Source organism: Ochlerotatus camptorhynchus, unplaced genomic scaffold, assembly GCF_037179485.1.
Source record: "Ochlerotatus camptorhynchus isolate MF236.1 unplaced genomic scaffold, CSIRO-AGI_Acam_v1.1 ptg000244l, whole genome shotgun sequence".
NCBI classification, from domain to species: Eukaryota; Metazoa; Arthropoda; class Insecta; order Diptera; family Culicidae; genus Ochlerotatus; species Ochlerotatus camptorhynchus.
The window spans coordinates 1,590,905-1,618,542 of NW_027040734.1; the positions used below are offsets into that span (position 1 = coordinate 1,590,905).

General features: G+C 42.9%; 4 protein-coding genes across 5 annotated transcripts in view; 1 reads left to right on the forward strand and 3 right to left on the reverse strand.

The window, feature by feature from the left end:
• Positions 1 to 1,573: 1,573 nt before the first annotated feature.
• teq (Tequila) lies at positions 1,574 to 6,697 on the forward strand. The gene is made up of 5 exons (XM_065226078.1): positions 1,574 to 1,738; positions 2,732 to 4,915; positions 4,989 to 5,880; positions 6,161 to 6,337; positions 6,412 to 6,697. The coding sequence occupies exons 1-5, from the start codon at positions 1,646 to 1,648 to the stop codon at positions 6,552 to 6,554; spliced, it is 3,489 nt and encodes a 1,162-aa protein (XP_065082150.1). The 5' UTR covers positions 1,574 to 1,645; the 3' UTR covers positions 6,555 to 6,697.
• On the reverse strand, positions 6,653 to 8,103 carry LOC135704639 (cytochrome c oxidase assembly protein COX18, mitochondrial). The gene is made up of 4 exons (XM_065226119.1): positions 7,518 to 8,103; positions 7,183 to 7,458; positions 6,993 to 7,103; positions 6,653 to 6,924 (listed from the first exon to the last, which is right to left on the reverse strand). Exons 1-4 carry the CDS (start codon positions 7,923 to 7,925, stop codon positions 6,727 to 6,729), a joined length of 993 nt encoding a protein of 330 aa, XP_065082191.1. The 5' UTR covers positions 7,926 to 8,103; the 3' UTR covers positions 6,653 to 6,726.
• An 8,026-nt stretch (positions 8,104 to 16,129) lies between these two features.
• On the reverse strand, positions 16,130 to 16,978 carry LOC135704645 (farnesol dehydrogenase-like). The gene is made up of 2 exons (XM_065226126.1): positions 16,395 to 16,978; positions 16,130 to 16,329 (listed from the first exon to the last, which is right to left on the reverse strand). Exons 1-2 carry the CDS (start codon positions 16,953 to 16,955, stop codon positions 16,153 to 16,155), a joined length of 738 nt encoding a protein of 245 aa, XP_065082198.1. The 5' UTR covers positions 16,956 to 16,978; the 3' UTR covers positions 16,130 to 16,152.
• Positions 16,979 to 17,106: 128 nt separating this feature from the next.
• LOC135704611 (probable multidrug resistance-associated protein lethal(2)03659) overlaps positions 17,107 to 27,638 on the reverse strand; it is a 42,430-nt gene continuing 31,898 nt past the window's right edge. For both annotated transcript variants that reach the window (XM_065226070.1, XM_065226071.1), the window contains exons 3-7: positions 25,829 to 27,536; positions 25,451 to 25,772; positions 24,341 to 25,389; positions 17,862 to 18,008; positions 17,107 to 17,800 (exon numbers count right to left, since the gene is read on the reverse strand). In XM_065226070.1, the coding sequence (XP_065082142.1) occupies positions 17,753 to 17,800; positions 17,862 to 18,008; positions 24,341 to 25,389; positions 25,451 to 25,772; positions 25,829 to 27,536 (3,274 nt within the window). In that variant the 3' untranslated portion in view covers positions 17,107 to 17,752. The remainder of the gene's footprint in view (positions 17,801 to 17,861; positions 18,009 to 24,340; positions 25,390 to 25,450; positions 25,773 to 25,828; positions 27,537 to 27,638) is intronic.

The window sequence follows — 27,638 nt, forward strand, 5'->3', positions numbered from 1 at the left end:
AACACAATAAACACTTTATCTTCCGCTATCCAAAAAGCCTCCTCCATCAGAACTGGAGCCACTTCCAGTAGTTTCATTGTATGGCAAATTGTTGTACGCCAACGAGGGTCAGAGCGCGTCCATTGCAACAATGGACGCAAAACGTGGTCAGAACTCACACACTCATCACGAAACGGTTGCTTTCCAAAGTCGACGACGCATCGACCGAAAGAACGCAGATGAAGAACAATGAGGAGGACCACACAATGGTTGCTGCCGAGAAAACAGACGATCGCGTGACACACATCGAGAGTGGTCTGTTTCTGTCGACAGCCGAGTGAACACTCAACCTTTCCTATGACTCGTCCTAAGATGCATAATAATCTGGTAGTTATTTTGGAAATAGTAGTTAAAAATGTAATTGAACGGTAGCGTGATTTTCCGGTAATTTTTTTTTACTTTGACACCAGATAGAGATAGCTCAGTAACTACAACTGCTAGAGGCGTGAAGTTCTGAGGTTCTCTTAGTTGAAGGGTTTACTACCGACAAAAAAAACTTCAAGGAACAGCCCTATGGGGTTGAACGCAATGGTGACGTAGGACTAAGTGGTCTTATATAATAAATCTTATTTGTTAACTGCAGCAGAAGCTTGTGTTTGGTGTAGGAATAGGAATTTGAGCGGGGTTCTCTCTGTTTATACTCTTTAGTACGACGCGGTTGACATAGATGGCCCACAGCGACTCACGAAGAGCTACTGATTCCGATCAATAGCTGTGCGGCTTCTTCCTCCTTCTATGGATGGTCATGTGGGCTGCAGCTCGCTCCATGCATGCAGGCTTTCGTTGTGAAATGGAGAACACCACCGCTCACCACACGGTGATTGAATAAACATCGTTTGGTGAGACCGGATCGAATTCCAATTTGAAATCTGTGTTAGGGAAATTGCTTTTCGAAGGCAATCGGTAATTTTAATTATGATAGCAACAGTTGTACTTTCTTGAAACTTTCAATAGTGACATTTTGAAAAATTTGAAAGTCTTAACTTTAACAGATGCGTAGGAATATTTTTGATCGATTGGTGATAAAATTATTGAAATTGGTCCAGAGGCAGCTGAGTTATTAACGTTCAAAACCTTTCATAATTGTGTTACATGTTCCATTTTCGGTTTTCACAAAGTATACCCCCAATCGGTGCAAGTTGATTTTTCGATTTTTGTCCGCCTGATAATCTTATAGTGCGTCACTATTTAGGATATCCCCAAGAACATTCCAAACTAGTGATTATCCATTTACAAGCAGTTTGTACTTTGTTCCCCTAGATTAGACAATGCCTAGAATTTGAGCGTGGAGAATTCCCCTATTCTTGCGTACTCTCGGAGCATCTCACAGGGCGGCATGCATTGATAAGCGGATGACGACGACGACGACGACGATGGCGATGGTCTGTCGGAAGAAACTGATAACGAACAGAAGGAAGACGATCTCGTTATGCTGCTAGATGATGGCGGCAATTGAGTGTCATATAGGAGCCACTCATTCGGTCCTCAATTCAATGTGTTTTGCGAATCCGACCGGAGTGGACGTTTCGTTTCTATTCACTTCAAAAGTAAAGGGCGCGTGTTCTGTGCTGAGATTTTTTTTGATAAAGGATTCACTTGCGAAAGCATGTGTTCCACACGAATAGCAATGGCATTCCAGGATTTAAGGATTACCTGGACACTGCTGGCGATGCTGGTCGTAGTTCGACAAACGTATGGCGTAAGTTTTGAGCTCGTGCAATGTTAAATCGATGTAGGTACAAAAATGTACTAGCTGTGAGCGGACGTTATCAGTTTCGAATTCAGTCGGGGAAAAACAAATAAAGGACGAGATCAAGTGATGCGCAGTGAAAAGAGAAAAAAAAAACATTTATGACGTTCATGTCGTTGAAGTGAATCATCGCATTTCTGGGAATTTTTTCACCAGATAAAATGTGAAGCTGTGCGAATATACAAACGGTTCTAATGATGGTGCTTTCTAGGCGACCGCTTCGGTTCAGGCTGATAGCAAGCATACGAGCAGTCCTATAGGAAGTGATCTATTATCAATGTTTTGATACTACACGTCCTAGTCCTTTGTTTACAAACTTCGATTCTTTCTTATGTACTACAATAGCACGGCTGGCACTTGAACGAGCGTTATATTGAACGCGCACATTGCGATCTACATGTGGACCACAAGTTGAACTCATTATCATTCAGGCAGTGCGATTGGAGGCAAAATGCGTATGAAGATTCGACCTACTTCTGGAGTAGGCGATCCTTGATCGATTGTAGTCCAGGAAGGTGTGAATGAAGCATGCGAAATATAAACGGACAAAGAGTGTGCATTATGCAATAAACTTTATTAAAAATAAAATAAAATCAAGAAGCTTAAACTTCGGGTTTTTTTAACCTGTAATTTAGGATTCCATCAGGTCATGGAGCTGGCCAATTTATCTGTAATCGTGTAGCTTCGCTGAATTTGTCTGCGTCTTTGACGCCGACAGCTTGTATTTCCTAGATGTTGCCTCAGGTTTCGTCCACTCGCCTTGGCCACGGTTTCCCGATGCGATTTTGTACCTATAGACCTATATTCAAGCAGATTTATGATCTATTTATGATTTATGATCTACATGCATGTAAACAAAATATTCTAGCTTCTCCAATTCATCCACAAATATAAATCGTATGACTTACCAGTCACGTTGTAACTTTCTGTCCATGGTTTTAGATTTACGACCCGCGAACCAACTCCGGTCCAAATGTAAACATGATGCCCCAAGTCCACGGAGACTACAGTAAGGTGCACACTCACAAATCTCGTGCGTATGAACCAAACTACGCCCGAAGCGACCACAATCTGCACTATCACTCGTCTGCGTCCAGTCACCAACCCGTATATGTACCGGCCTCTTCAACACCCACTCGAACGGAACCTCCCGTTCAGCAGCATCGTTCGGAAAAGCTTCAATCTCCAAACTACGGTTACGGCAACGAAAACGCTATCCTGGATGCCAGCAATCCAAAACTTAGGAATAAGCAACCAACCGATGGCGGCGATACCTTTTCCGGATTACAGTGCCCCCCTCTGCAATCGGGGCAGTTTGTCTACATAATGGATTGTAGACAGTTTTTAAACTGTTGGAAAGGTCGCGGATATATACAGAGCTGTGCTCCGGGCACGCTGTTCAACCCGGACACGAGACAATGCGATCAACCATCTAAGGTAAACTGCATCACGTCCTCCACGATGGACGACTACCGGAGTTTGGCCAGGCTAAGGAAACCGAAAAGCGCTCAGTTGGCGGCCTACGAACAGGGTGATTATGACGATAATTCCTATCAACCTTCGAGCGCAGTACAGATCCGATGTCCACCGGACGTTATAGGACTACGAGCCCATCCGACTGACTGCAGAAAGTTCTTGAACTGTAACAACGGAGCTACCGCGATTCAGGACTGTGGACCAGGCACGGCCTTCAACCCAATGATATCCGTGTGCGATCACATCCACAACGTGGACTGTAACAGGAATGAAAATCTAGTTCAACATGGCCCAACCAAGCCAACCAATCCGGATGCGGAGGAGATCGACGTTGAAAATGTGACATACGACATTGACATACGTTTCCAGGTTGACGAAAAGCCACTGACAAATTCTGCCCCGAACATTCCTCTCCAAGCTTCAAGACCTATTTATCAGCGACCGGCAGCTAGTGACATACGGCCTGTCTACGTAGCACCTCCGAGCACCACACCATCCACTACGACCCCAAAGATGAACCAAGCCAACACTAGATTCAATCCAACCTACTACCAATCGGGGGTCACTCCCAATTCCCGAGAACTGTCATTTGGCACTACAGAACTGCCGCTCAGTGAAGCTTTAAAAATGCTCCTCAAACCATACATGGGTAGCAAAGATGTCGCCATGAACATGACCGGTCTCCATTCTAAGATGGACCCGACCACAACTCCACCCGCTCAACCATCTGACCTAAACGTCCTGGGAATCAATCAAAGCCCCAAGACTTCCGCATACATTGCATCACCATACGAAATCAACTCCCAGCTGGGTGGTTACCAATCTGTCGTCTACGGAATGCCAACCAACAGACCTCCGGTACCTTACCAACCCCCGTACTTCAATTCAAACCTCAACCGGCAGCACGCCGCGGCACCATTTGTACCCCAACAACAGCAACGATTCTATCCTGCCGTCCGACCACGGAGTACCACACCACCTCCAGCTATCAGAAGCCGTTTTGGCGAGGGTTCTTCCCAGTGGCGACCGATGGCTACCATCACAACCACCCAACGCCCCACGACGACTGCTGATCCATGCGAGGGAAAGTTCCTTTGTGGTAATGGCCGATGTATCGACCAGGCCAAGGTTTGCAACGGGAAGGACGACTGTGGAACTCGAGCTGACGAAGGGAACTGTAGCCACATTGGCTACGAAGTGCGGCTGTCCAACAAACACCACGGACGAGTGGAAATGAAGGTGTTCAACAAATGGGGCTACGTATGCGACGATAACTTCAGTTTGGAAGCTGGAAATGTGCTTTGTCGGGAGCTGGGCTACGAATCCGGTGCCTTGGAGCTGAAGCCGAATTCGTTCTACCCGGCGAATTCCGCCTTGATGAAGAATGATGGAACTCCGATATTCATCATGGACGAGGTCAGATGTAACGGCAATGAGAGCTCCTTGAGAGAATGCGACTTTTCCGGGTGGGGTGTGCACGACTGTAATGCCGAGGAAGTGCTGGGCTTGGTTTGTAAGACTCCTGTGATGACTTGCCCGAACGACTACTGGCTTTGTGACACATCGGCCGAGTGCGTTCCGGTGAGTTTCCTGTGCGATAATGTTAACGACTGCGCGGACGGTTCGGACGAGAGTGTCACCCATTGCAATGTAAGTAGATGCGGATGACCTGCAGGAGATGATCGATTGATCGATTGCTATTAACTTTGACGTTTATTCGCAGGCTCCACTGGAGATTAGATTGATGGACGGTCCAACCAAGCAGGAAGGTCGTGTTGAAGTCAAGTACCGAGGAATCTGGGGCACCATATGTGACGACGATTTCGGAATTCATGAAGCACGCGTAGTCTGCCGGCAAATTGGGTACAACGGGACGGCAGAAGTGCGCAAGAACAAGTACAAACAGGGCACGGGCCAAATTTGGCTTGATCAGGTGGCCTGCAACGGTAACGAGTCCTCGATTGACGATTGCATACATTGGCACTGGGGTGAGCACAACTGTGGACACGGTGAGGATGTGGGCATCAAGTGTGGACTGTCGCAAACGCCTAGGCCAACTTCGGCACAACTTCGGGCATCTGGTAAATCGTTCAAGTTTGACTTCGTTGAAAAGTCCAGCAAAATCTACCCGGATAGCTGCGGACAGTTGAAGATCGATCCAAGCCTTGTGAAACCATCGTACGGTTCTCGGGTGGTTCACGGTGGAGAAACCGTGTATGGCCACCATCCGTGGCAAGCTGCCTTGAGGGCTAAGAAGCAAGGCAAGTCCGTACATTGGTGTGGAGCAGTGTTGATTTCCAAGCACCACATCTTGACGGCAGCTCACTGCTTGATCGGTTATCCGAAGGGAGCGTACATGATTCGTATCGGTGACTACAATACGGATGCGCTGGAGCAGGCGGAGATCGATATCTTCATCGAGGATTACTACATCCATGAGAACTTCCGAGTGGGACATCACATGAACAACGACATTGCTGTGATACTGTTGAAGACGCCGATCAGATTCAGCGAATTTGTCCAGCCGGTTTGTCTGCCGTCGAAGGGCCAGCCCTACCAAGAGGGCATGAACTGTACGATTTCCGGATGGGGTTCGACGCAGTCCGGTTCGTCTGGTAAGTTGCTGGTAGATGTGTGTGTTTGTCCTATACTTCTGAATTTTGGATAGTTACCGACCACAGGACAGCCTTCCGGAACATTAATTGTAATTTAATAACATATTTAAGCTATAGGTACTTTGCCTTGACTGTCGCGCATTCCGGACAAAAAAAAACGCCTTTTAGAGAGTTTCTCATACCTTCTAATAATGGAGACGGATGGTAGTCCAAAATTTCTGAAAGAATCACAAATAAAAATCCTCCATAAACTAAACTCCAACCCCTTTCGAAATTGCAGTCCACTCCTTGGAGCTGAGAGCCGCCAAGGTTCCGCTGCTTTCGGACGCCACGTGCAACCAGCCGGAAGTGTACGGTAACAACATCACCGAGGGAATGTTCTGCGCCGGTGCCCTGGACGGCGGTGTTGACGCTTGCGAAGGCGATTCCGGTGGGCCGTTGGTGTGCAACAGTGAACGTAAGATTTGTCCTGTTTCCTTGTGAGCCAGATTTTCAGAGAATTTAACAATTTCGTGTGTTTGGGTTTTCCAGGTGGTCACACACTGTACGGAATCATTTCCTGGGGTCTTCACTGCGGCTATGCCAACAAGCCCGGAGTCTACGTGAAGGTGGCCCACTATCTGGATTGGATCGAACAAAAGTTGAAGCAATCGCTGCACATGTACGGTGTGTAGCCGGGCATTGACGTACCTTAATACCAGACCAAAGTAAAATACTCAAATCTATAGGGAGTAGTCAATAGAGAAATGAAAAAAAGGTCTACTGAATTTTACTATTTTTATATGAATAAAAATAATGTTTTTTTTATTATACACAACTATGAGTTCAATTTCACAACGCTTTTTTTTATTTCGGACCTAAACCTACCTTTGCCAATAGGCCATTGAATCTAGAGGAAAATGTTGCTTTAATGTGGTGATAGGGCCGAGCAATTTCCGAGGGTACCAGGGGAACTCCAACCAGTCGTTTGAAGCGCGGTGACATCAGCATCAGATTCTGACCTAATCCGTACGCACTCGATGTGACCCAGTATAAGCAGAGGCACTACAAATTGACGGGATTAAGAATTACCTTGTGGGTTTACAGGCAACCGAAAGCAGTTATTTGCTTACCGATGGAACTGTGGCGGCAACCGGTATCATAAGAACACTGAGGCCTCGGAATAAGTTGGTGAACACTTTCTGAAACTTGGACGGCTCACGCGTCCTAGCTGCATTTTGTATCTAGCAATGGAATTCCGATCATCTTTCAGTGCCTGATTTCATCCCATACCAAATAATTTATCATTCAAAAGAACCTTACCTCAATGATCGTCAAATTGATCAGTCCCATCGCCACTGGCAATATCAACGATTGATCCACCTCCGTCAGGTTCGGTATCCAACCGAATCCGCCAAGGGTCAGCTCAGTGAAGGTGATTTGGGCATCGATCGAACTTGGGTCTGGCAGCATGTGCACCAGATTTCGAATCGACACCGACATGATGATCCACAGCGGAATCTGACCCCACAGGAGAATCATAGTTTTCGCCGGATGACAATTTTCGCGAACGACCAGGTTGTTCCATTGTTTCTTCAACTGAAATGAAAAATAAATTAAAGAATGTTGAAGCGCATTGAACACATGAAACGCCTTACCGAATGATTATACATAATTCGGGCCTCCTTCTCGTTCCAATGGAATTTCTTCATGGCTACTGCAGTCTCCTTTTTGAGTTCTTGTACAATCTCCGGCATTTCCAGCGATATCTTCTCCAACCGGGCCACAATCTTATTCTGATAAATAGCTAGCGGTAGCGTGACAACCGTCCTCATCAGAACGGTCGACAGGACCATCGAAGCCCACCACGGCAGTCCGCTGAAATCGTGTATCTCTACCAAAGCTTGCTGACAATACGCCACGGGAGTGCTGTTCGAGATCGAAACCCACAAACCGGTCACCGAGCTCTCCATCGAAAGGTATCGCTTCGACTGACTCCAACCATCTGGCCTGAGCAATTGTCGTCCCATGATCGCCGGCCTCATCGTTAACCGCAGGATATTCATTATGTGATTCGGCTTCTTTTTTTTTGGTGCTTCAATGACTTTGCTTACAAACTAAATTAACCTTAATCCTATGGTGATGGCGTTCCGGATTAGAACTGTTCGGCCCGCAGCCGACGAGCGTAGCGTCCCAGACAAGCCAGTATCCCGACGGTACCTATGGCGAGGCCAAGAATTAGTGCTACCGTATCAGCAAAGCCCATGCCGGAGGCGTCCGCTCCGTCCACGCTCAGCACCAACAGGCAGAGGGATACCAAGATCACAAACTGTATCATTTTTAACAAGGTTCACTGCGTGCGCGACTGTAGAGTGATGAGCAGGTTTATACGAGGTAAAAGATGGGAATGGTTGGAATTTATTCCACATAAAAAAGCTATTACTTACTGATAAGAAAAAAAATAATATGATTCAGCTACCAGCAGAGGATGACTTCTATGAACTTTATTTTTTTGTGCATTTCTTTGTTTTGGTACTTTCATTCGTTTCGTTTTCCGACGTTCCCTTATAAGGAATCGGCAGTGCTGCCATATCGTCGAATTCAAGAAGCATTGCCGTGAATCCCCGCTAATCTGCACACCAAATTTCTTAAAAAAATTTCGGTACTTATTTTGCTAAATTCATTGTCTAATATGCTATTTTATATTTTACCAATTTTCAGCATTTATAAATGCTGAATAACCGTAACTTACAGAAAATTACTGGAAACTGTAACTGGTAACTGGACAAATCTGTAAATGACTATCCAGCTTTCCATGCTCGGTAATGGCTATGATCAAAAAATCTCCGGGCATATTTCCACTCTAACAAAATTTGCGAACGAAGCACCAAGGCGGAACAAAAAACAAAAAATCGCGAGGGTGTAGGGTAGAGCGCTACTTCGTCGTAATCGTCCATTTCCGTTCTATCGAGCAGAAAACATCAGTACACAGCAAAAAAAGTTGTTGAATATTACATCGAAACTGCTGCAACCAGGTCAATCCATCAGTTGTGTAATATCAGGCATAACATTTGATAACGGCACAAAAGCATTTGTAAACAAGCTTTCTAAGGCCCTTTACACGTGAACCAAAGTACGCCCACGCCCAATTTCACGACAAAGAAAACTTTTTTTTTGTTTTGTCAAGCTTATACAATCATCCAGAAAATGGAAAGCTGTGAAATAGGATTAACTTTTAGGTCATCAAAATTCGGAAGCGATTTTATCGATATGGTCATTTTGGAATTATGCCCTTTTCAAATGTTAGTCTAGGAATCTCGGCGAAAATTTTTAGGTGTGTAGGTTGAGTACTTCGATCACGGCCACCTGACTCCATCCCAACGCACCCGGTCATGGTAAATGGTATTTACTTACTTACTTGGAAGCATTACCAACAATCAATACGAAACTAACGATTTTAAATTGGCTCACTACTTGACTAGCTTCTATGGCATTACTAAGGAAGCATTTACCCGTTTCGAAAATGAAGTTTTTAAAATTCCGGACCAAAAAGAAATAAGCCTAAGAATATACCTACCTACACTTGGGGCAAGACAGCTTTTGATCATGAGTAAAATCGGAGTTAATTTTGAGTAACTCTGAGTAACTCGCGTTGCTCAACATAACATACACATAGCAACCGATACTGAATGCCGCACGACGACCCAGTGAAAATGGTTCTAGAAAGCGACCCAACAGGAACAAGAAGAAGAGGCGCGCAGCGGGCAAGGTGGATCGACTACGAGGCTGGCGAACTGTGGCCATGGATCGAGTAGAGTGGTGACGACTTCTTCGGACAGCAGAGGACAACAAGACCTTAGCCTGATTGGTAAGGTAAGTAACCGATACTGTCAAGCAAAGCAAAGCAACAACATTTTAAACGGTGCGCTTGCAATGCTTTGCTGGGAAGATCTTTCAACAATGAAAGGGCAATTGCACGTGTATGAAAGGAACTACAAGCTGCCCCCTCAAAATCGATGGAAGATTTTTATGGTGACCGTACGGAACAGTCAGAGCTGTCTTGCTTTACTGCCATGCCGATGACGTTCTATTACATGGGGATTTTGTACAATCTCTAGGAGGGTTCCAGTCAATTGCAAAGGGGATTTATGACAGTCTCAGTAGAGATTCCGAACAAGCCTAGGGAGAATTTCAGACAATCCCAGGTCGGTTTCCCAAAAATATCAAAGGTAACTTCGGAAAATCCAAAGAAGGAATATGAACTATCCTAGGGAGGTTTCCGGACAATCACAGGAAGACTTTTACTCAATATTGAGGGGGATTCATGACTGTCCAGGGGGATTCCAAATAATCCAGTAAATCCAAAGGTATATTCTGGACAGTCCCAGTATGAAAAAATGGTATGTGGTGGTTCCTACATCCCTTCGACGATCGCTCATTGACAAACTTCATACAAGTTTCGGAATAGAATCAACTATGAAGTTGGCCAGAATTAACCTATTTTGACCTGGGATGAGAACCGCATTCAACAATGCTCCTTCTGTGCTAAATATTGATCAACACAACAACACCAGACGATGAAAATTCAACCTGTTCTTGTTCAACCTTTTTCAACTCGTGTCTATTGATGTCTTTTTCCAGGAGTACAAACAACGAACGCTTCTGGAAAGAGTTCACCCTAACTCTGACATTTTCCAGCTAAATATTCTCAGAGAATTAAATCCCTCTTCCTTAATGAATGCTGGTAAATAAAATGTTGCTTATCACGATAGACCGTAATTATTAATAATAATTATTAATGATGAGTTTCCTCATTTCAGGCATGTAGTGCAACAAAATATGAAACCTCTTTTACCAATTTTGTGAGATTGAGTATTAATTTTCATGAGCTAAATTAATCTCCTGAAAACATTATCACACCACCTAGTGTTTCCAGCCCGGGCAACTTACCAGAATTATCATTTCCCTATTACCAGAAAACTAGTTGGACTTCCCGAGAGGCAGTTTTTTTTGCGTACGAAAATCACGTTAAACCAAGGGGTAAGTCACTCAGCACATTGTGCCGAAATTATATTCGGCACAGCTTGGGCACATCCATCGGCACATTTTCATCATACCTTCGGCACAATCTCATAGGCATGAAATTGTTGTAAATAAAATGGGAGCACTGCTGGACAACTGTCGTTGAAGTTGTTCAGAACATTACGTGTTGTTTGACTGTATGTTCAGGGACATCTTCTAATACTAGAGGAACTCAGACCAGCAGTTCACTTATAGATCTAAACATGAAATGTAGGTTTTAGAGTGGACTCAAGAGGAAGAGGCAGTTAATCAAACTTCATTAGTACCCTTAATTCAAATAATGCTGCAACTCACACAAAACAAACTAAAGAAATCTATTGATCACCCTCTATAGTCGGTCTCCAACAATGCTCCCCACCGGTTCCAACTCTTTCGACCGAAAGGCTAGGTTTCTGGTCTGCCTTTGAGGACATTATAAAACACTAAAATTCAGGACTTTAATTACCCTATGGATCACAAAACACCAAAATTTCGCACACTCGCCACTTCCCGCGTCATCCTCAAACCGATTTATCCTCGTGATTTCAAACCAAAACATTCAAGGTGTCAGAAATACCGGGTTGCCGGGATGGGTATTTTACAAACAATTGCAGCTTGCTCTATGACTGGCACAATCGGCATACTTGCGGCACACTGACAAAAAAGATGACTCAAGATTGGTGTGCGGAGTGACCTACCCCTTGCGTTAAACATATTTTATATTAAAAATGACCACACAACTTTTGTGGAAAATTGATAGAAATTTCCGGAGAAAGTTCGGAGAATCTTTAGTGCGAAGTCAGGAAAGCTTCCTGGCGAAGAATATTCTAAACGAAACCGGTAGACGCTTCTGACACAATCTGTGAGAAATTCCCGGGCGAAGTTAGAAGAGACTTCCATGCAAATTTAGGCAGCTGGATGAAACTTTCAGAATAATTCAGAAAAGTCCGGATGAAATGGGAAATAGTTTCCACTTCCAGTGGTAGGACTTCTGATTGTAATCTGTTGCTGTTGGTATGAAAAGATGATGAAACTTCCGTTGAACAATGGTAGAAATTTGCGGGAGAAGGTGGAAGATTCTTCCAGGGCAAGTTTTATAAAACTTCCACGAGATGTTGGAAGAAAATTCCGTGCAAAGTCAGACGAAACCTCCCAGAGAAATCATAAGAATTCATCCGAAGAAGCTGGTCAAAATCTTAAAGAGGAAGTTGGAAGAAACTTCCAGAAATTGTCGGAAAAATCTTCCGGGGGAAATCCTGACGAAGTTCAAGGTGGTTTTAGAGCAAATTGTAAACAAACTCGGTCGCTGTCCCATACAAAAATCCAACATGGCTGAATCATGAATTTGACACATTAGAACACCTATATGTAGTCACCTTGAGCTTGATGTTCGGATTTTGACTCCTCCCTTTCCCTCTCCAAGGAACAGATGAAAATGGCGGGGGGTGTCCCCCCCGCCACCACTGGCAAAAAGAGATGAAAACCGACCCGCTCAAGTACCAAATGTGTGTTTGAAACAGTTCTACCGATTTTTTACCGCACTTCAGTTGTTATTTGAAGGAAGGCATCCAGTCGTAGGTTTGGAAATTGCAACTATTGTTTACCCCTACCACGATATGTGCTCCTGTCATCGTCGACTTGACGATCTCTTTTTCTTCGGCAACCTTTTCATTAGAACCATAGAGGTACTACCAACAGAAATACTCAGAGGGAGAGATGGGTGGAGAAAACAAAATACAATTCGGCAGCAGGGATTTGTATTTAAATTTATCTTGCAACCCTTGCTAAAACTTAGCATTTCACATGACTTTTACTTTTGATTCGATTTACGTGCAAATTAATAATTGATTGCATCGCAATATTTTCCACATTTCAATTAATCAATAGAGTTAGAATATTGCTTTTGATTCCAAAAACTAGATAAATTTGAGAAGCACACGAAACATGAAGGTGATTGAATTTCTGTTCGATTGCAATACTCTCAAATGTAATCTACACAGAAAAACAAAACTACCCACCGCTTGGGTTTTTTAAACTCAAATTTGAGTTATTTGACCTCTGCCCGTTTCATTTCCTCTTGCTATTGTTGTCAAAAATAGAACGAAAGATTCGACTCAACCGTCTAGTTCCGTACAAGAAGCCAAAATTGAGTAATATGCGATATACCCAAATTTGAGTTAATTGAACTTAATTTTGGGTAGAAAAAATTGAAAATAACTTAGCGATGGGTAATTTTTTTTGCCGTCCTTAAATGCAAACTACTTTGAGCCGGTTTACCCAAATTTGGCTTATCGTACGGAACATGGGAGATGAGTGAAAAGAACTTAATTTTGGGTTGTTTTGAATTTCTGTGTAGTAAGAATAAGAAATCCTCGGAAAAAATCTAATCGGAATGGTCGTTTGGCTCAGATTTTGACAGTTCATTTGGCTCAAAACATTCTCTTCGCTCATCTCTCCTTCTAGTATTTCTACTCGAAACATACACAGAAATTCAAAACAACCCAAAATTAAGTTCTTTTCACTCATCTCCCATGTTCCGTACGATAAGCCAAATTTGGGTAAAGCGGCTCAAAGTAGTTTGCATTTAAGCACGGCAAAAAAATTACCCATCGCTAAGTTATTTTCAATTTTTTCTACCCAAAATTAAGTTCAATTAACTCAAATTTGGGTATATCGCATATTACTCAATTTTGGCTTCTCGTACGGAACTAGACGGTTGAGTCGAATCTTTCGTTCTATTTTAGACAACAATAGCGAGAGGAAATGAAACGGACAGAGGTCAAATAACTCAAATTTAAGTTTAAAAAACCCAAGCGGTGGGTAGTTTTGTTTTTCTGTGTAGGAAAGTCCACTAACCCCTCATTTTATCTGTCAAACTTTCATAGCGAATCAAAACAAACATTGTGTAGTACTAGAATCTTGACTAGAATGGGGTACGTTAATCGTTTGCTTGGGACCAATAGGCTAGTCAAGTAGTGAGCCAATTTAAAATCGTTAGTTTCATATTGATTGTTGTTCTATTATCGGCAACTCGAAATCAGTCATATTTTGTAGTGCGTATGTTTCATTTGAAGAAAAACCTGGCGTAACAGGTTTGCTCACTGGTAAAAATGTAATCAGATTGAAGCTGAAAGACTAATCAATCGTTTAAATACGTTCAGCAAAGTGTTATGATGGAAAAAAATACAACGAAATTAGCGTTTACATGACATTGACAAAGGGTACAACCACAGACAAACAGACGTAACTCTTCATTGTGTATCTTCGTTCATGCATTTAACGGTTGATTTGAATATTATCAGTTCCGCAAACTACTCGCCGCAGCGCTGGCATCAGATCACTTTGACGTTTCTATACATTCTATAGAACTTTTATGCAATCTTGTTTACGAGTTAGCGAGCAAGCTTGTTTTCCGCGAGAAGCCAGAGAGATGTCGTTACTGAGGTTATATGTTTTGAGATACTATGTTTTCAAGAACAAGTTTTTCAAAGAGTTACGTCTGTTTGTCTGTGGTACAACCAACAGGGTATCGTAAATTAAATAAATTACAATTACAATTGGGTTTGCCGAAGCCATCATTTACTCTACATGATGCTATTAAAAAGTGCACATTTACCAAATTAGAAGGGGTAACTTTATTTTACCTTTGGCACAGCTTCAAAAATAATGAGTAGGTATATGGAAAAGAGTGTTTAAATCTAGGGTGTCAAATACCATCCTATAAATTATAAATAGCCTTTTTGCAGTGAACAATAATGGGTGTCACAGAATCACGCTCCTGCTGACACACAACCGTTGGGGTAAAATGTAAACAATGGGTAAACATATGCTGTTCTCATGAAGATTTATGAAGGACCTAAAGTAATAAATAATGGATCGTTTTTGTAAGAAAAGATAAAGAAAACAATTATTTTCACAGCGAGCGCCACTGGTGTAGTGGTAAGCGTGATTACCTCACACCCCAGCAAGCCTGGGTTCAATCACAGTCGGCGCCTCCGGGATGTTCTGAGGCACATCTCTGCACGGATAGAAATCTCCTTATACCTTTTGGCAAATTTCTATTGCCGATTATTAATAAAATGTATAAGTCAACTAATAAACAGGCGCCTTGCAAGTTGTTAATGAAGCTCATGTGTCAAATGAAATGTATTAGCGGTCACACATATCTTTTATGCATTCTTATAGAACCTATGAGGTTTGTTTTATGGAATGTATAAGGCTGATGTTTTGGCAAAAATGTATAAGTGAAACACATGAATAAAATACCTTATTGATTTTCGTTTCGTGAAGGAAAAAAAAATATTTTCAGGATATAAGAGGGGTCTTCCGGAGAATGCACGCGAATGAGGTGTTAGACAAAAATTCGGTGCAAATGAAAAACGCATGTGATTCAAAATTTTGTGTTCGGTTCGCGGAAGATTTTTTTTTTCGATTAACGCGAGTGAACAAACCGGGGCTTTTTCGGAGGCAGAATTTGGTGAGATCCATCTGATTATAAATCAATATTATATAAATGAATATTTTGATATATTACTAAATACGCGCCAGATTTCGAAACATCACATTTCGAAATCACAAATGCTCAACATTTATAAAAAAAAATCTACATTTGCCAGCAACACTGACTGGGTGTATCCTATGGCTTACCTTCCCTACTAACATAATTCCTAAATTCCCGGGACATTTATGAGGACCAGTTTGACCTCTTCTACAACTTGACACGCCTCTTCTTCACTCTGCAAATAGTCATCGATATTGTGCAACTTGTTCGATGCTAATGCTAATCCCCCTAATTCTGCGAGTCACGTGACTCTCTGTCACCGGTGAGGTGACAATTGTCACCTCGTGTGAGGTGACTCTCCGTGCAAATCAAATGGCGAGTCACCTCACACGAGGTGACTATTGTCACCTCACCGGTGAGAGAGAGTCACGTGACTCGCAGAATAGGGGGGGAATGCTAACAAGAGGAATTAAAAAGTACTGCCGTTCCAAGGTCACATTTTTTTTCCAGTCATACGAATGATTTATTTTTTACCAAAGCAGCTTCAAAATATGTTGTTTATATATAAAGTATTTTTTTAAAGGAAGGCATAACATTTGAAAACGGCACAAAAATTGTAAAGCCCTTTACACGCGAACCGAAGTTCGCCCACGCAAAACAACAACATCATCGGATAGGAGAAATTATTTATCCTCAACTGATTTGGCCGGTTGTTTAGGATCGTGATCTTCTTAAAACCTTTCCCCAACAGGTTTGATTGTAAGCTCATGGATCTGTACACGAGGCGGTGTACTCAAAGCGTAGAAAACAGCATCGGCTATGTCCTCAGGTTCCAGTATCGGAATGCCCTGCTGGGAAGTGATGGATTCCGGTAAAATCTCCGTCCTCACCGCCCCGGGACTGATGCTCTGCAATGCAACAAAAGTTCAATGATGTTTCCCCCTTAAACAAAATCTCGCTGCTAGAGACTTACCGTAACTTTAATCTTTGTGCCTTCGGCCTTGAATTCCTGCCTGAGTGTCTCCGTCAGAGCCGTTACTGCAAACTTGGAGGCACAGTAAATGTTCATGTTCGGCAGACTGCTCTTGTGACCTGCTACACTGTTGATATGCAGTATATGGCCGTCAACCGATCGTTTCTTCATCGATTGAAAAGCTTCCCTGGTGCAGAAGATCAGCCCCAGCACGTTAGTGTCCATCACCTCACGAATCATAGTCGTGTTATCAGCATTTATCAGTTTCGTATTTCGGTAGATTCCAGCATTGTTTACCAGAACATCGGCGCCTCCTAGTGTCTCTTCAATCCATTGGAAAGTTTTGAGAATGTCTTCCTCTTTGGAAACGTCGCACCTGACCGCATGGAAACGATGCCTGATAGATTCATCCAGATCGTCCTTCAGCGCTTCGGTACGCTCTACTCGGCGGGCCAGGCCCACTACCACCATTCCCGCCTGAACTAGCCTTTTGGCCGTTGCGGCACCGATTCCGGAGCTTGCTCCGGTTACTACAGCTACTTTACCGGTCCAACGATCCATTTGTACGTCCGATAACGGTTTCCTTCAGTTGTAAAATGAGATATTGTTGCTGAAGTTGGTAGACAATATGACAATCGCCAGGGCAATGGCATGATAAGATAAGAATATCGGTGAATGGTGATTGATTCATATAGGGGATTGATCGGACCAATTGGAAATCTTTTTTTATTGAACACATGTTTATTAAACTATCATAAAAATAAATCTGCGACACTGTGATAGGTAAATCGAAAAACTAAACTTTCAATTGCTAATTTCAGCAGATTCGGGCGAAATTTTAATAAACTCAAAGTACGAACATAGTTACATATAAGTGACAGTCTACCAAGTGGATGCATGCCACGGGTAAAGCATAACAAAACAAAATAAAAATCAATACTTAAGTAACAAATTAAGCTGTTTTTGATATGTTTATCGATTCGGTCAAACTGTGGAACTGACAAACCCTGCATTATAAACTTTTTAAATTTCTCACTATCCAGTAAACAGACCTTTAGCGCCAGACTTAAGTAAGATCGCTAATTTCAGTTTCCGCAGCTACCACTTTGTTTGGTCTCTTCTAAAGATGAACAATAATTCAATCTGCTTTGTACTTATAATGTATATCGGTATCTAGAAGTTGTTCATTAAGTAGCACTTGTAATCAGGCACACAATTCAATTAACCAGTTCTGTAAATTTCACACTTAGGCTATAGCTTAGATTCAATATGTGTATACTACTAAGTAGTACTTTATTAAGTGAAGATCGATAACGATGAGATGAGACGGATGCGTAAAACCTTACGAGATAAAGATTTTAGGTAGCAGTTTGTTCACTATCCGTATGGTGCTTCTTCTCGTGAGTCTGTAAGCAGGGAATTTTATCAATATTAAACGGATCAAACGAAGCCGACTAGTCAGTTTACCTCCTTGGCAATTTTCAATAAGCTATCGAATGTGCTCTTCCCGGTTTGCTTGACCATTCCGTAGAATATCCTCGGGCCATCCTGGGCTGTTAGCAGTTCGTACGGTGTTCCAAATTCGATACAACGCCCGGCGTCCATTACCAATACCTGAGGTGAGAGAAAACAACATTGAATGTAGATCGTTTCTGAGCATTATTCAATGGTTGCCTGCCTGACTGAACCCCATAACCGTGCAGGACGATATCCCAAATAGCCTGTTTGCTTGACTGCCATTATCCCGAATTCCAGCAAGATTCCAGAATACCTATACGGTTTACTTCAATTCTGTTATCTTTCAAAATATGTTTCTTGCAGTCTTTCAAACACCCGCAGGCATCGTGAATAACAGGACGTTTGTCGTCCTTCCTTCTTGCTTCTTTCTTCGACACCTTACATCTATTCGAACCAGCTTCGCCGAAAAAAAACTTCCATCGGAATCTATCTACTGCTTCATCTTCTCCAGTCGATTGATCCAGCTTCTCTCCTTTGCGGAAACTTTCTTCTATTTACTACCGTTGAATCGATTCCAGCAAATTGTTCTTAAGAAAAAACGTCCGAATCACTTCCGTACACTTTCAACAATTGCAGAGCGGCCAAATCGAGAAAACATGTAGTGAAATTGAACTTACAATATAACAGCAAGGAACAAGCGGTAATCAACTCTGCACACTGTGCCGAAACACATCACGGCACACTGCTCGGCACGCACAAAGAATGACAAGAATGACACAGAATATATTATAAAACGGCATCACTGGTTTTGCTAACGATTTTCCTATAGTTGCTAAGGTTTCGCACTTTGTTGACAGTTGCAGATCTTCGCTTCAGGATGAATTTAATAAATACATCGGACTAGACGATCGTATCCCGGATTAGAAGTCAACCATATAGGGCTTTGCTCGGATCTCTCCTGCAGCCAGTACTTCGTCTATTTTCCTGCAAGAGTTGTTGAAGTGCGGTGATAAATAGCAGCGCCGACATCATAACCAGCAACAGCAATAACTAGATCACCCTCAGGGTCAACAACTTTTGCAACCAACGTGATTGCAGCAATTGCTTGTCGTTTCCGGTAGTGACAATATCGGAAAACATGGTTTACATGGGTCCATTCCACAGGCACGGTGGCCAAATACATAGCGTCATACAAATCATCCTCCTCTGATGAGCGATCGTCATAGCCACCGGTAGCTCATCCTATTGTGCAGTCTTCGACATATTAGATAGGCGTTTTTCGTCTAACAATACAGGTATACCTCAATATAAAGTAACTGTTACTTTTGACTTCCATCGTCGATATCTCACAAATAACAGTTCAATTATTCAAATTGGAATGAACAATAGATGGTGGATTGTCTCATATCTTCGATGGTGTTATTACATTGCTTGATTTAATGATTGTTAGCTAGAAATCAGTGATGAAAGTCAAAAGTGACAGTTACGTTACATCATACCTGAATACATTTCAACAACCTAAACCCGATCCTTAACCCATTCGAACCACCCCCTTGGCATACAGCAGGAACCACTTCGACAGCTCGAAGTTGTTCATCTCGAGGAAATCGATAAACTTAATTTTTTTTTTCAAAATCCCTGCTAATCTTCACGTAGCCTAGTCGTCTTCCGCTTGCAGCCGATTGAACAGTTCCACCTCCACCTCGCAGTTGTTATCGTTGTTGTACTATTCTATAGTCAACGCCACTGATGAAGAACCACACCCAGCCAAGGTTGCAAAGACTCATTTCAGCTAAAATAATGTTTTTCGGAATAATAAAACCAAAAGATGGTATGATGGCATGTTTTACTTGTAACTTACAAGAAGAGGTTACAAAGTATGCGTTGGAAACATAAAACCTGTAAATTTTGCTTTCTATGAGTCACAATCAGCGATTTGCTGATCGCTGAGTGAGTGAGTGAGTGAGTGAGTGAGTGAGTTTGTGAAAAATCGCTGATTGTGACTCTCATGAAGTGAAATAAACAGGTTTAATATGTCAAACACATTCTTTGCAACCTCTTCTTGTATCCTACCAATTCAAAATTTGATCATGGCATCTAATTATTTCATAATTTAGAAAAACATTGTTTTAGCTGAAATGAGTCTTTGCAACCTTGCACCCAGCTTTCCGGAATCCATCCGACGGAGTATAGCTAACGAACCGGCATGCACCAGGACTAAAATCAGTCTTCTTGGAACATATTTGATTTGGTTTGCTTATGCTGGTGAAATTTCCGTGCTGCAGCCAGCGTTGCCAGAATGTTTAAAGCTTATCGGTATCCAAAGGTTTAAAAAATTCGGTACTTATCGGTATTTACTATTTTAATTCATTTTAAATTTTTGCCGATTTTGAAAGCGAATTTTTTTATCTTTTGGACTATGATCGGAAACTTTCGGAAGAAAACTCCGGGGAATGTTTGAATAAGCTTCTGGAGGAAGTTGACAACAACATCCAGAGAAAGAAAAAAGAAGCTCCCCTGGAGGAAATTTGAGGAAAGATCTGAGAGAAGTCGGAAAATCATCCGCGAAACTTCCAAGACATAAATTGAGAAACTTCTAGCGAAAATTTAAAGAAACAATCAGAAAAAAAATCGGATTTTACGTTCAAAGGAAGGCAGAAAAGTTTTGGAAATCGAAAATAAATTCCAGAAGTAGCCATTTCCAGGGGAAGCCAGGAAGGCAGGAGCTCGGAAAAACCTTCCAATAGAAGTAAAAAAAATTCAATTATACAAAATTCCAGAACTAGACGAAAGAAATCTCTGGGAGAAGTTTAATTGAGCTTCCTGCAGAAGACAGAAGAAACCTCCTAAGGTAGATTGGGAAAAAATTCTGGAGGAAGTCGGAAGCCAGAGCGCTAACGGAACAGTCGAAAGAAACAAGGACATAATTCCGGAAGAAAGAGCTCTTGAGGGATGTTCTAACTATTCCGGAACATTTTCCAAATGGTCATAAAACATCCCTGAAGACTTTGAAATACTTGGAACTTCCTTGATTATAATGAGACTACCTAAATATCTCTAATCAACTTTGAAAGTCTCTAGACTTTCTTGAAGATACGAAATTTCTTAAGGGCTCTCGCAATTTTCTTGAATTTATTGTAACATCAGCATTAAAGTTCTCTGATATTCCCGATTTTTCTAATTTTTAATAGTTATCAACACTGCCATTAATAAGCACGGACCTTCCCATTAAATGTTCTCGAAATGTGCTTATGTTCATGTAACTTCCATTACGTTTCTTAAATTTGCATGAGCCCCTCGGAACATTGCTGAAGTTTTCGGAAATTGCCTGAGTTTCTCGGAATTCCCTTAAAATCTCAGCGATTTCCTTGAAATTTATTGATCTGTCCTGATGTTCTTGGAGCTGCCTAAAGTTCTCTCAATTCTCCTGAAACTAATGGAACTTTCCTGAAAACCATTAGATTTTCCAAAAGTTTTTTGGACTTGTGAAGCACAATCACAAAAGTCCAAGGGGGGGAGGTCCCAAGCAACACGGCTTGTCATAAAGAAGTTGAAAATACTTTGTAATGACTAACGCAAAGAATCACTAATACTTTAACATACATCATTTAATATATTTATACAACCTAAAAAGCGCAAGACGCGGAGCTTATACAACTAAATACTGGTCTTATAACATGTTTTGGAAACATCTTAAAAACAAGCGACAAAAAAAAAACAATAAAAAAAACTTTAGCATGGGATTCGATCACTGGTCCTTGGCGTGGTAGACTTGTTATTACCTAACTAGACCAACACCGCTTGATGAAAGGTTTGTTATAAGTATCTATCATGTTCTTGCCAATGGCATGAAAATTATTTTAACGTCCAATATGCCTGAGAATCACCGAGATTTTTAGTAATCTTGAAAACATTTCTTAACCTATGTTTTGTTTTCCGTGTCTGAGCCAATCGAACATTCCATTTAGATTTTTTTTCCGAGGATTTCTTATTCTTACTAGATTAAATTTGAGAGTATTGTAATCGAACAGAAATTCAATCAGCTTAATGTTTCGTGTGCTTCTCAAGTTGGTTAATTAATGGCACCAAGAAATGTGCAAAATATTGCGATGAAGTCAATTATTATTTTCCACGTAAATTGAATCAAGAATAAAAGTCAGTTGAAATGCTAGCTTCTAGCAAGGGTTGCAAGATAATGTTGGTACAAATCCCTGCTGCTGAATTGTTTTCTCCACCCATCTTTCCCTCTGAGTATTTCTAGTTCAAAGCAGAAGAGCTGAAGGACAGTATATTGTTCTGGAGCCAAGCCCCTCCCCACTCACAAAAGTTTCAAGTATCGGGAAAGCCTTCTTAAGACTGCCTACCGATAACTACCGATAAAGGTTTGAGAAGGTACCGATAATGTAAAAATTAATCTGGCCACCCTGCCAGCTGCGCATAAAACGCTTCTTTCTCGTCGTCGAATCTCCCTTTGTGTGGACAGTGCATGTTGATGATGATGTAGTTGAAGAAACGGCTCTTAATCTTCAACTTGCACATCCTCGCGTTGATTGGCTGCCAACCAATCACGCTTTGGCGCTTCTTAGCCAGCACTACAAAGCCGGTTCCCATCTCGTTGGTGGTGCCACAGCTCTGGTAGAAAGTAGCCGATCGCTGTCCGCTTTTCCATATCTTTTGTTCCGTTTAAACAAACTGGATTATTAAAATTCCCGGTTTTTCCGGTGAAAATAAAATGACTAATCACCCTACAAATTGCTTAAAAAGTATGTTGGTTACGATTTTAAACGAAAAATTTCAGTACGACCTCTTTTGCAAGGGGTTGTCCCACTATATATCGTGACTTCTAAAATGCCTTTATACTCAATGTGGTATGGTACGCACCGTTCCCGACTTTTCAACACATCTTCCGAGCTTTGTAAAGCCTCAGCCTTTATGCCTTAGAAAATCCCGGCGGCGCCGACTGGGATTAAACCCAGGGCTTTTGGGATGAAAGGCAATCACGTTGACCAATGCACCACCGGCGCCGCCTTCATGATAACTTGTACATCATAGAATGATAACAGTAAGATATTCAATGCTTATTAAACCATTCTGGAGCTGAGATCTTGAAGACTTACAGACTTTATGAGTCCATGATGCTTGCATGTTGTCGCACATTATGGAATGGTATCAATAAGATATTTACAGGCGGTAACCGAAAGTCAGTCTCATATGTATTTTTTTTATTAATTTTGAGTTAGCATCATCATTTATCTTTCAATGTTCTTTGAGCTGTGCTATTGAAAAAGGTGGTTTGTTCAAGAAAAATGAAACACAATACCAAGTCAAATTGTCACACAGCGAAAAGTCGCAGCTATGTTTTTAGGCTTCTATAGAATTAAGAATGTTAGACAACATATCGCATCATGAGATTTGACTCAAGACAGATTCTGTCCACTTCCCCTAGGGTATCCGGAACATGTCCGGATGTGGCCAATGTAGTTCTTACGACCCTCAATGGATATGGCTTTGAATGATCGTGTGATTTGATGTGTCGCATGATGGATTTTGATTTAAAAGGGTTTTACCACTTCCCTGGGGATATCCGGAACATGTCCGGGTGTGGCCAACATGCTGCTGGTCACTCATCATGGCTTTTATTGATCTTATTTTCGGATTCTCATGTGAATTTATTTATCACTTGGTGGGATTGGCACGTTTTTGAAAAGTTCTGGTCTGAAGACCCATGCTCGCCGGAATATGTTCCGGCCATTGCTATGGAACCAGTGGAACGAATCCAGAAACATTCAATAACGTTATAAGGGACCATGGTATCTTTCTACTGTTCAATACGGTGCTAAACTAATGCAGCATCGTCATGGCATTATGACTGACTTGAGGTTATTTGTCTCATTGACGTTAAATGTGATCGCAAGTCATTCCCACTAATTGTGGTCGTAAAATAAAAATTTGACGATATTTCAGGCATAACATTTGATAACGGCACAAAAGCATTTGTGAACAAACCTTCTAAGGCCCTTTACACGCGAACCAAAGAACACCCACGCAAACCAATACCACTTTTGAAAAGGTGATAGTTGCCCCTATCCGATGATGTTGTAGGTTTGCGTGGGCGTACTTTGGTTCGCGTGTAAAGGGCCTTAGAAAGTTTGTTTACAAATGCTTTTGTGCCGTTATCAAATGTTATGCCTGATTTTATCCAATATTTTTTAGTAAACATAGATGCATTCCATAACGTTTATTTTTAAAATTATCCCTCCAAAATAAGTGTAAAATCAGAAAAAAAAAACCTGGAACTGAGATCTGGAACTCAGATCTTGCAGTTCTACAGACTCAATGAAGTCATGAACAATATCCTGAAAACCTCAAATCGAGTCAATTAACCAATCCCGGGTTAAAAGTTTTACTGTACAACTTTCATAAAAACCAAATTTCAAATTTCTTGAATTTTTGTAACTCAACGCGGCTAAATTTGTGGTCTACATTACCTTATCCGAGTCCATGACCGTGTTCAATCGGTGGGCGATCGTCAGTACCGTGCAGTCATCAAACTTGTCCCGAATAGTTTGCTGAATCAATTTGTCCGTCTGTGGGTCCACGTTGGCCGTCGCCTCATCCATCACCAGAATTTTATTCTCCCGCAAGATTGCCCGCGCCAGGCAAACCAGCTGCCGTTGGCCGACGCTAAAGTTGCTTCCTCCCTCGTTGATCTTGGACGACAGCCCGGATGGCAGCTCGTTGACCGCTTCCTCCAGCTTAACCTCCTTCAAGGCACGCCACAATTTCTCATCGAGATACTCGTCGAATGGATCCAGATTGTAGCGTAGGCTTCCGGAAAATAGTACCGGTTCCTGCGGAATGATTGAGAGCTTTCCACGCAGATCGTGCAGTCCCATCTCGTGAATGTTGCGTGTATCAATGACGATCGAACCTTCGTTGTACGACAACCGGAAGAGGGCATTGATAAGGGACGATTTGCCCGCACCGGTGCGTCCGACGATTCCGACTTTTTCACGTGGTTGAATTTCAAAATCCAGTTCTTTCAGCACCCGATCCGTGTCCGAATCCGGATGATATCGCAGCGAAAGTTTGTCGAACTTAACTCGACCCTCCTGGGGCCATTCTTTCGGCGGTTTCTTATCCCCTTCAGCTTCGAGAGCCGGTTCCGGATCTACCGTATCGTATTCCACCACTCGTTCGACCGAAGTCATTGTATTTTCCAGCTCGGCAGATTGGCGCATTCCCCACTGGACCATTCCGGTCATACCCAGGGCTTGGGTAATGGCAAGGCCCACGTTTCCGCCGCTGTCTTTTTTGATGAAGAACGTTAGCGTAACAATGGCTATGTATATTACACAAAATACGTCCAGGTAGAAACCGAAGGCACGCGACGTCGATATGAACAGGTAGAACGAAGAACTGTGCAGATCCTGATGGCCGTCGAATTCACGCACGAGAACCTTTTCCGCCCCAAAGGCACGGATGGTTGACAGGCCCGACAGCGAGGCCGATAGATGCGAGTAGATCGGAGATCGGGCTGTAGGAGGAAGAATGTGTCATTAGTTCTCGCAGTTGATCGGCACAAAGATCGCACTTACTAGTAGCTTCCACTCTTTTCACATTGCGGGACGTTTTCAGGTAGTATTCTCGCATAAAGTAGAAAATGATCCCAATCACAACGGTGGGAATCAAATTGTACGGATTGACGATGGCCACCACGATGACGATACCGAGCAGGGAGAGGAAAATCTGAATCACATCCACCGTCACCGACGGTAGGTACTCGTCAATCTGGCCCATATCCTTGGAGAAACGGTTCAAAATTCGTCCGGATGGATTCGTGTTGAAGAAGTACATGGTGGCACGGGTGATACCGTTAAACATGGCGTCGTGAAGTCTGCGGGAAGCGCGCATGGCGGCCTGAGTAACGAAAATGACAATTGTTAAACTATACTGCCCGTGCAATGTTTACTTACCTGGAAGAAGAACATGCTTCTGCTCAGCGTGATAACCACGGTTGCAATCGTCAGAGCGGAGAAAATGTAGATGTCAATCAATCGTTCGTCGTCTTCCGAACTAGTAAACTGGCGGATTGTGTCGAATAGTCCACTGAAAACATCCGTAATTGCATTGCCCGTAGAATTCGAAGCAACGATATCCGTCACGTTCCGTACATCTAGCAAATCTAAGGCATCCGTTGAATTGAGTCCATCGGCACTCGCTGGCACGTCGGTGTCCACCGTGCTGATTCGGGACTCCTCTTTGTTCACCCAATACGTCAGGAAGTAGTCTCCACCGGAAGCCGCCAATTGCGAGAGGATAAAGGCCGCCAACAGCATCAGAACGATCACATAGCCTCCGCTTGCTTTGAAGTACGCTTTGTATACGCCATACCCAATGGCCCCTTCCTGCCTTTTTTCCTCGTTCGCCAGCGGAGCTTCTTTATCCGCGTCGATAGTTGCAGAATCTACACTTGATTCACTGTTTTGCCGTTTGTACAAGCTACCGGATCGTTTGAACGACTCCGTATCGGTACTGTCGTCGTCCTCCTTTCCACTGGGAGCTGCCAGCAGTTGGGCGAAATCCAAACCCGTTTCCCTTAAACTTTCGTAGCTTCCCACGGCTTCCACCTTGCCGTGTTTCAGTATCACAATCTGGTCAGCATTCTGCAAGTACTGCAACTGATGAGTCACCAAGACAACCACCTTCCCCTTCAGGAAATCTCGCATACAGTAGTCGAACAGATGACGTCCCACATGGGAATCCACGGCACTCAGTGGATCGTCCAAAAGATATATCGAAGCCCGTCGGTACACCGCCCGAGCCAAACTGATACGTGCCTTCTGTCCCCCGGACAAGGATACTCCCCTCTCACCCACCACTGTCTTGTCTCCATTGGAAAACAGTTGGAAATCTCTTTCCAACGCACACGTTTTCACCACTCTTTTGTACCGTTCCTTGTCCATGGGTAGTCCAAAGAGAATGTTCTGTCGAACGGTCGCCGAAAACAGCCACGGTTCTTGTGAGGCATACGAGATATCACCGTTCACCTTGATGCTGCCACCTTCCAGTGGTAGCTCCCCGAGGATCGCGTGTATCAGACTGGACTTCCCGGCTCCTACCGGTCCAATCACAGCCACCAGCGTACCAGGTTGCACGTGCAGATTCACCCCTTCCAAAGTGTACTCCGATGCTTTCGGATCCCATCGAGCCGTTGCCGAGTCCACAATCACTCCAGCCTCGGACAGGTGCTGCTGCGAATGCGAATTCTCGTTCAAGCCGTCCGATTCCGAGTGTTTGATCATCTTGTTCTGATCTGGGGCTTTCACATCTTCACTGACACTGCTGTCCAGCAAGCTGTCTTCGTCGCTTTTCTCGGGATCACTCATCGACACACCGATGACGCCTTCCACCTCTTCGTAGCTCATGAACTTCTGGATACGCCCGATGGAGACGATCGCTTCGGCAAACTGGGCAATACCCTGCGGGAAGAAGATGGTCATCGTAGCACGGAGGATGTTGTAGTACGCGGTGATGGTGAAGGCTTTCTCGGCCGTGACAAAGTTGCCCAGCAGGGCGTAGGCAATCAAGCTGATGAAGATCGAAACGCGCGTGGTGAACATGATGAAGGACAACAGGGTACCCCGGATGTACGAGACGTAGCGGATCACTTTGATTTCCTTCCTGGAAGAAGCGAACGGAAAAAGACTAGATGAAGTACATTTTTAGTTAAAACCTTTCTTGGATGAATGAAGGAAGTTTCAAAATTTCTGAATGACTAGGTAA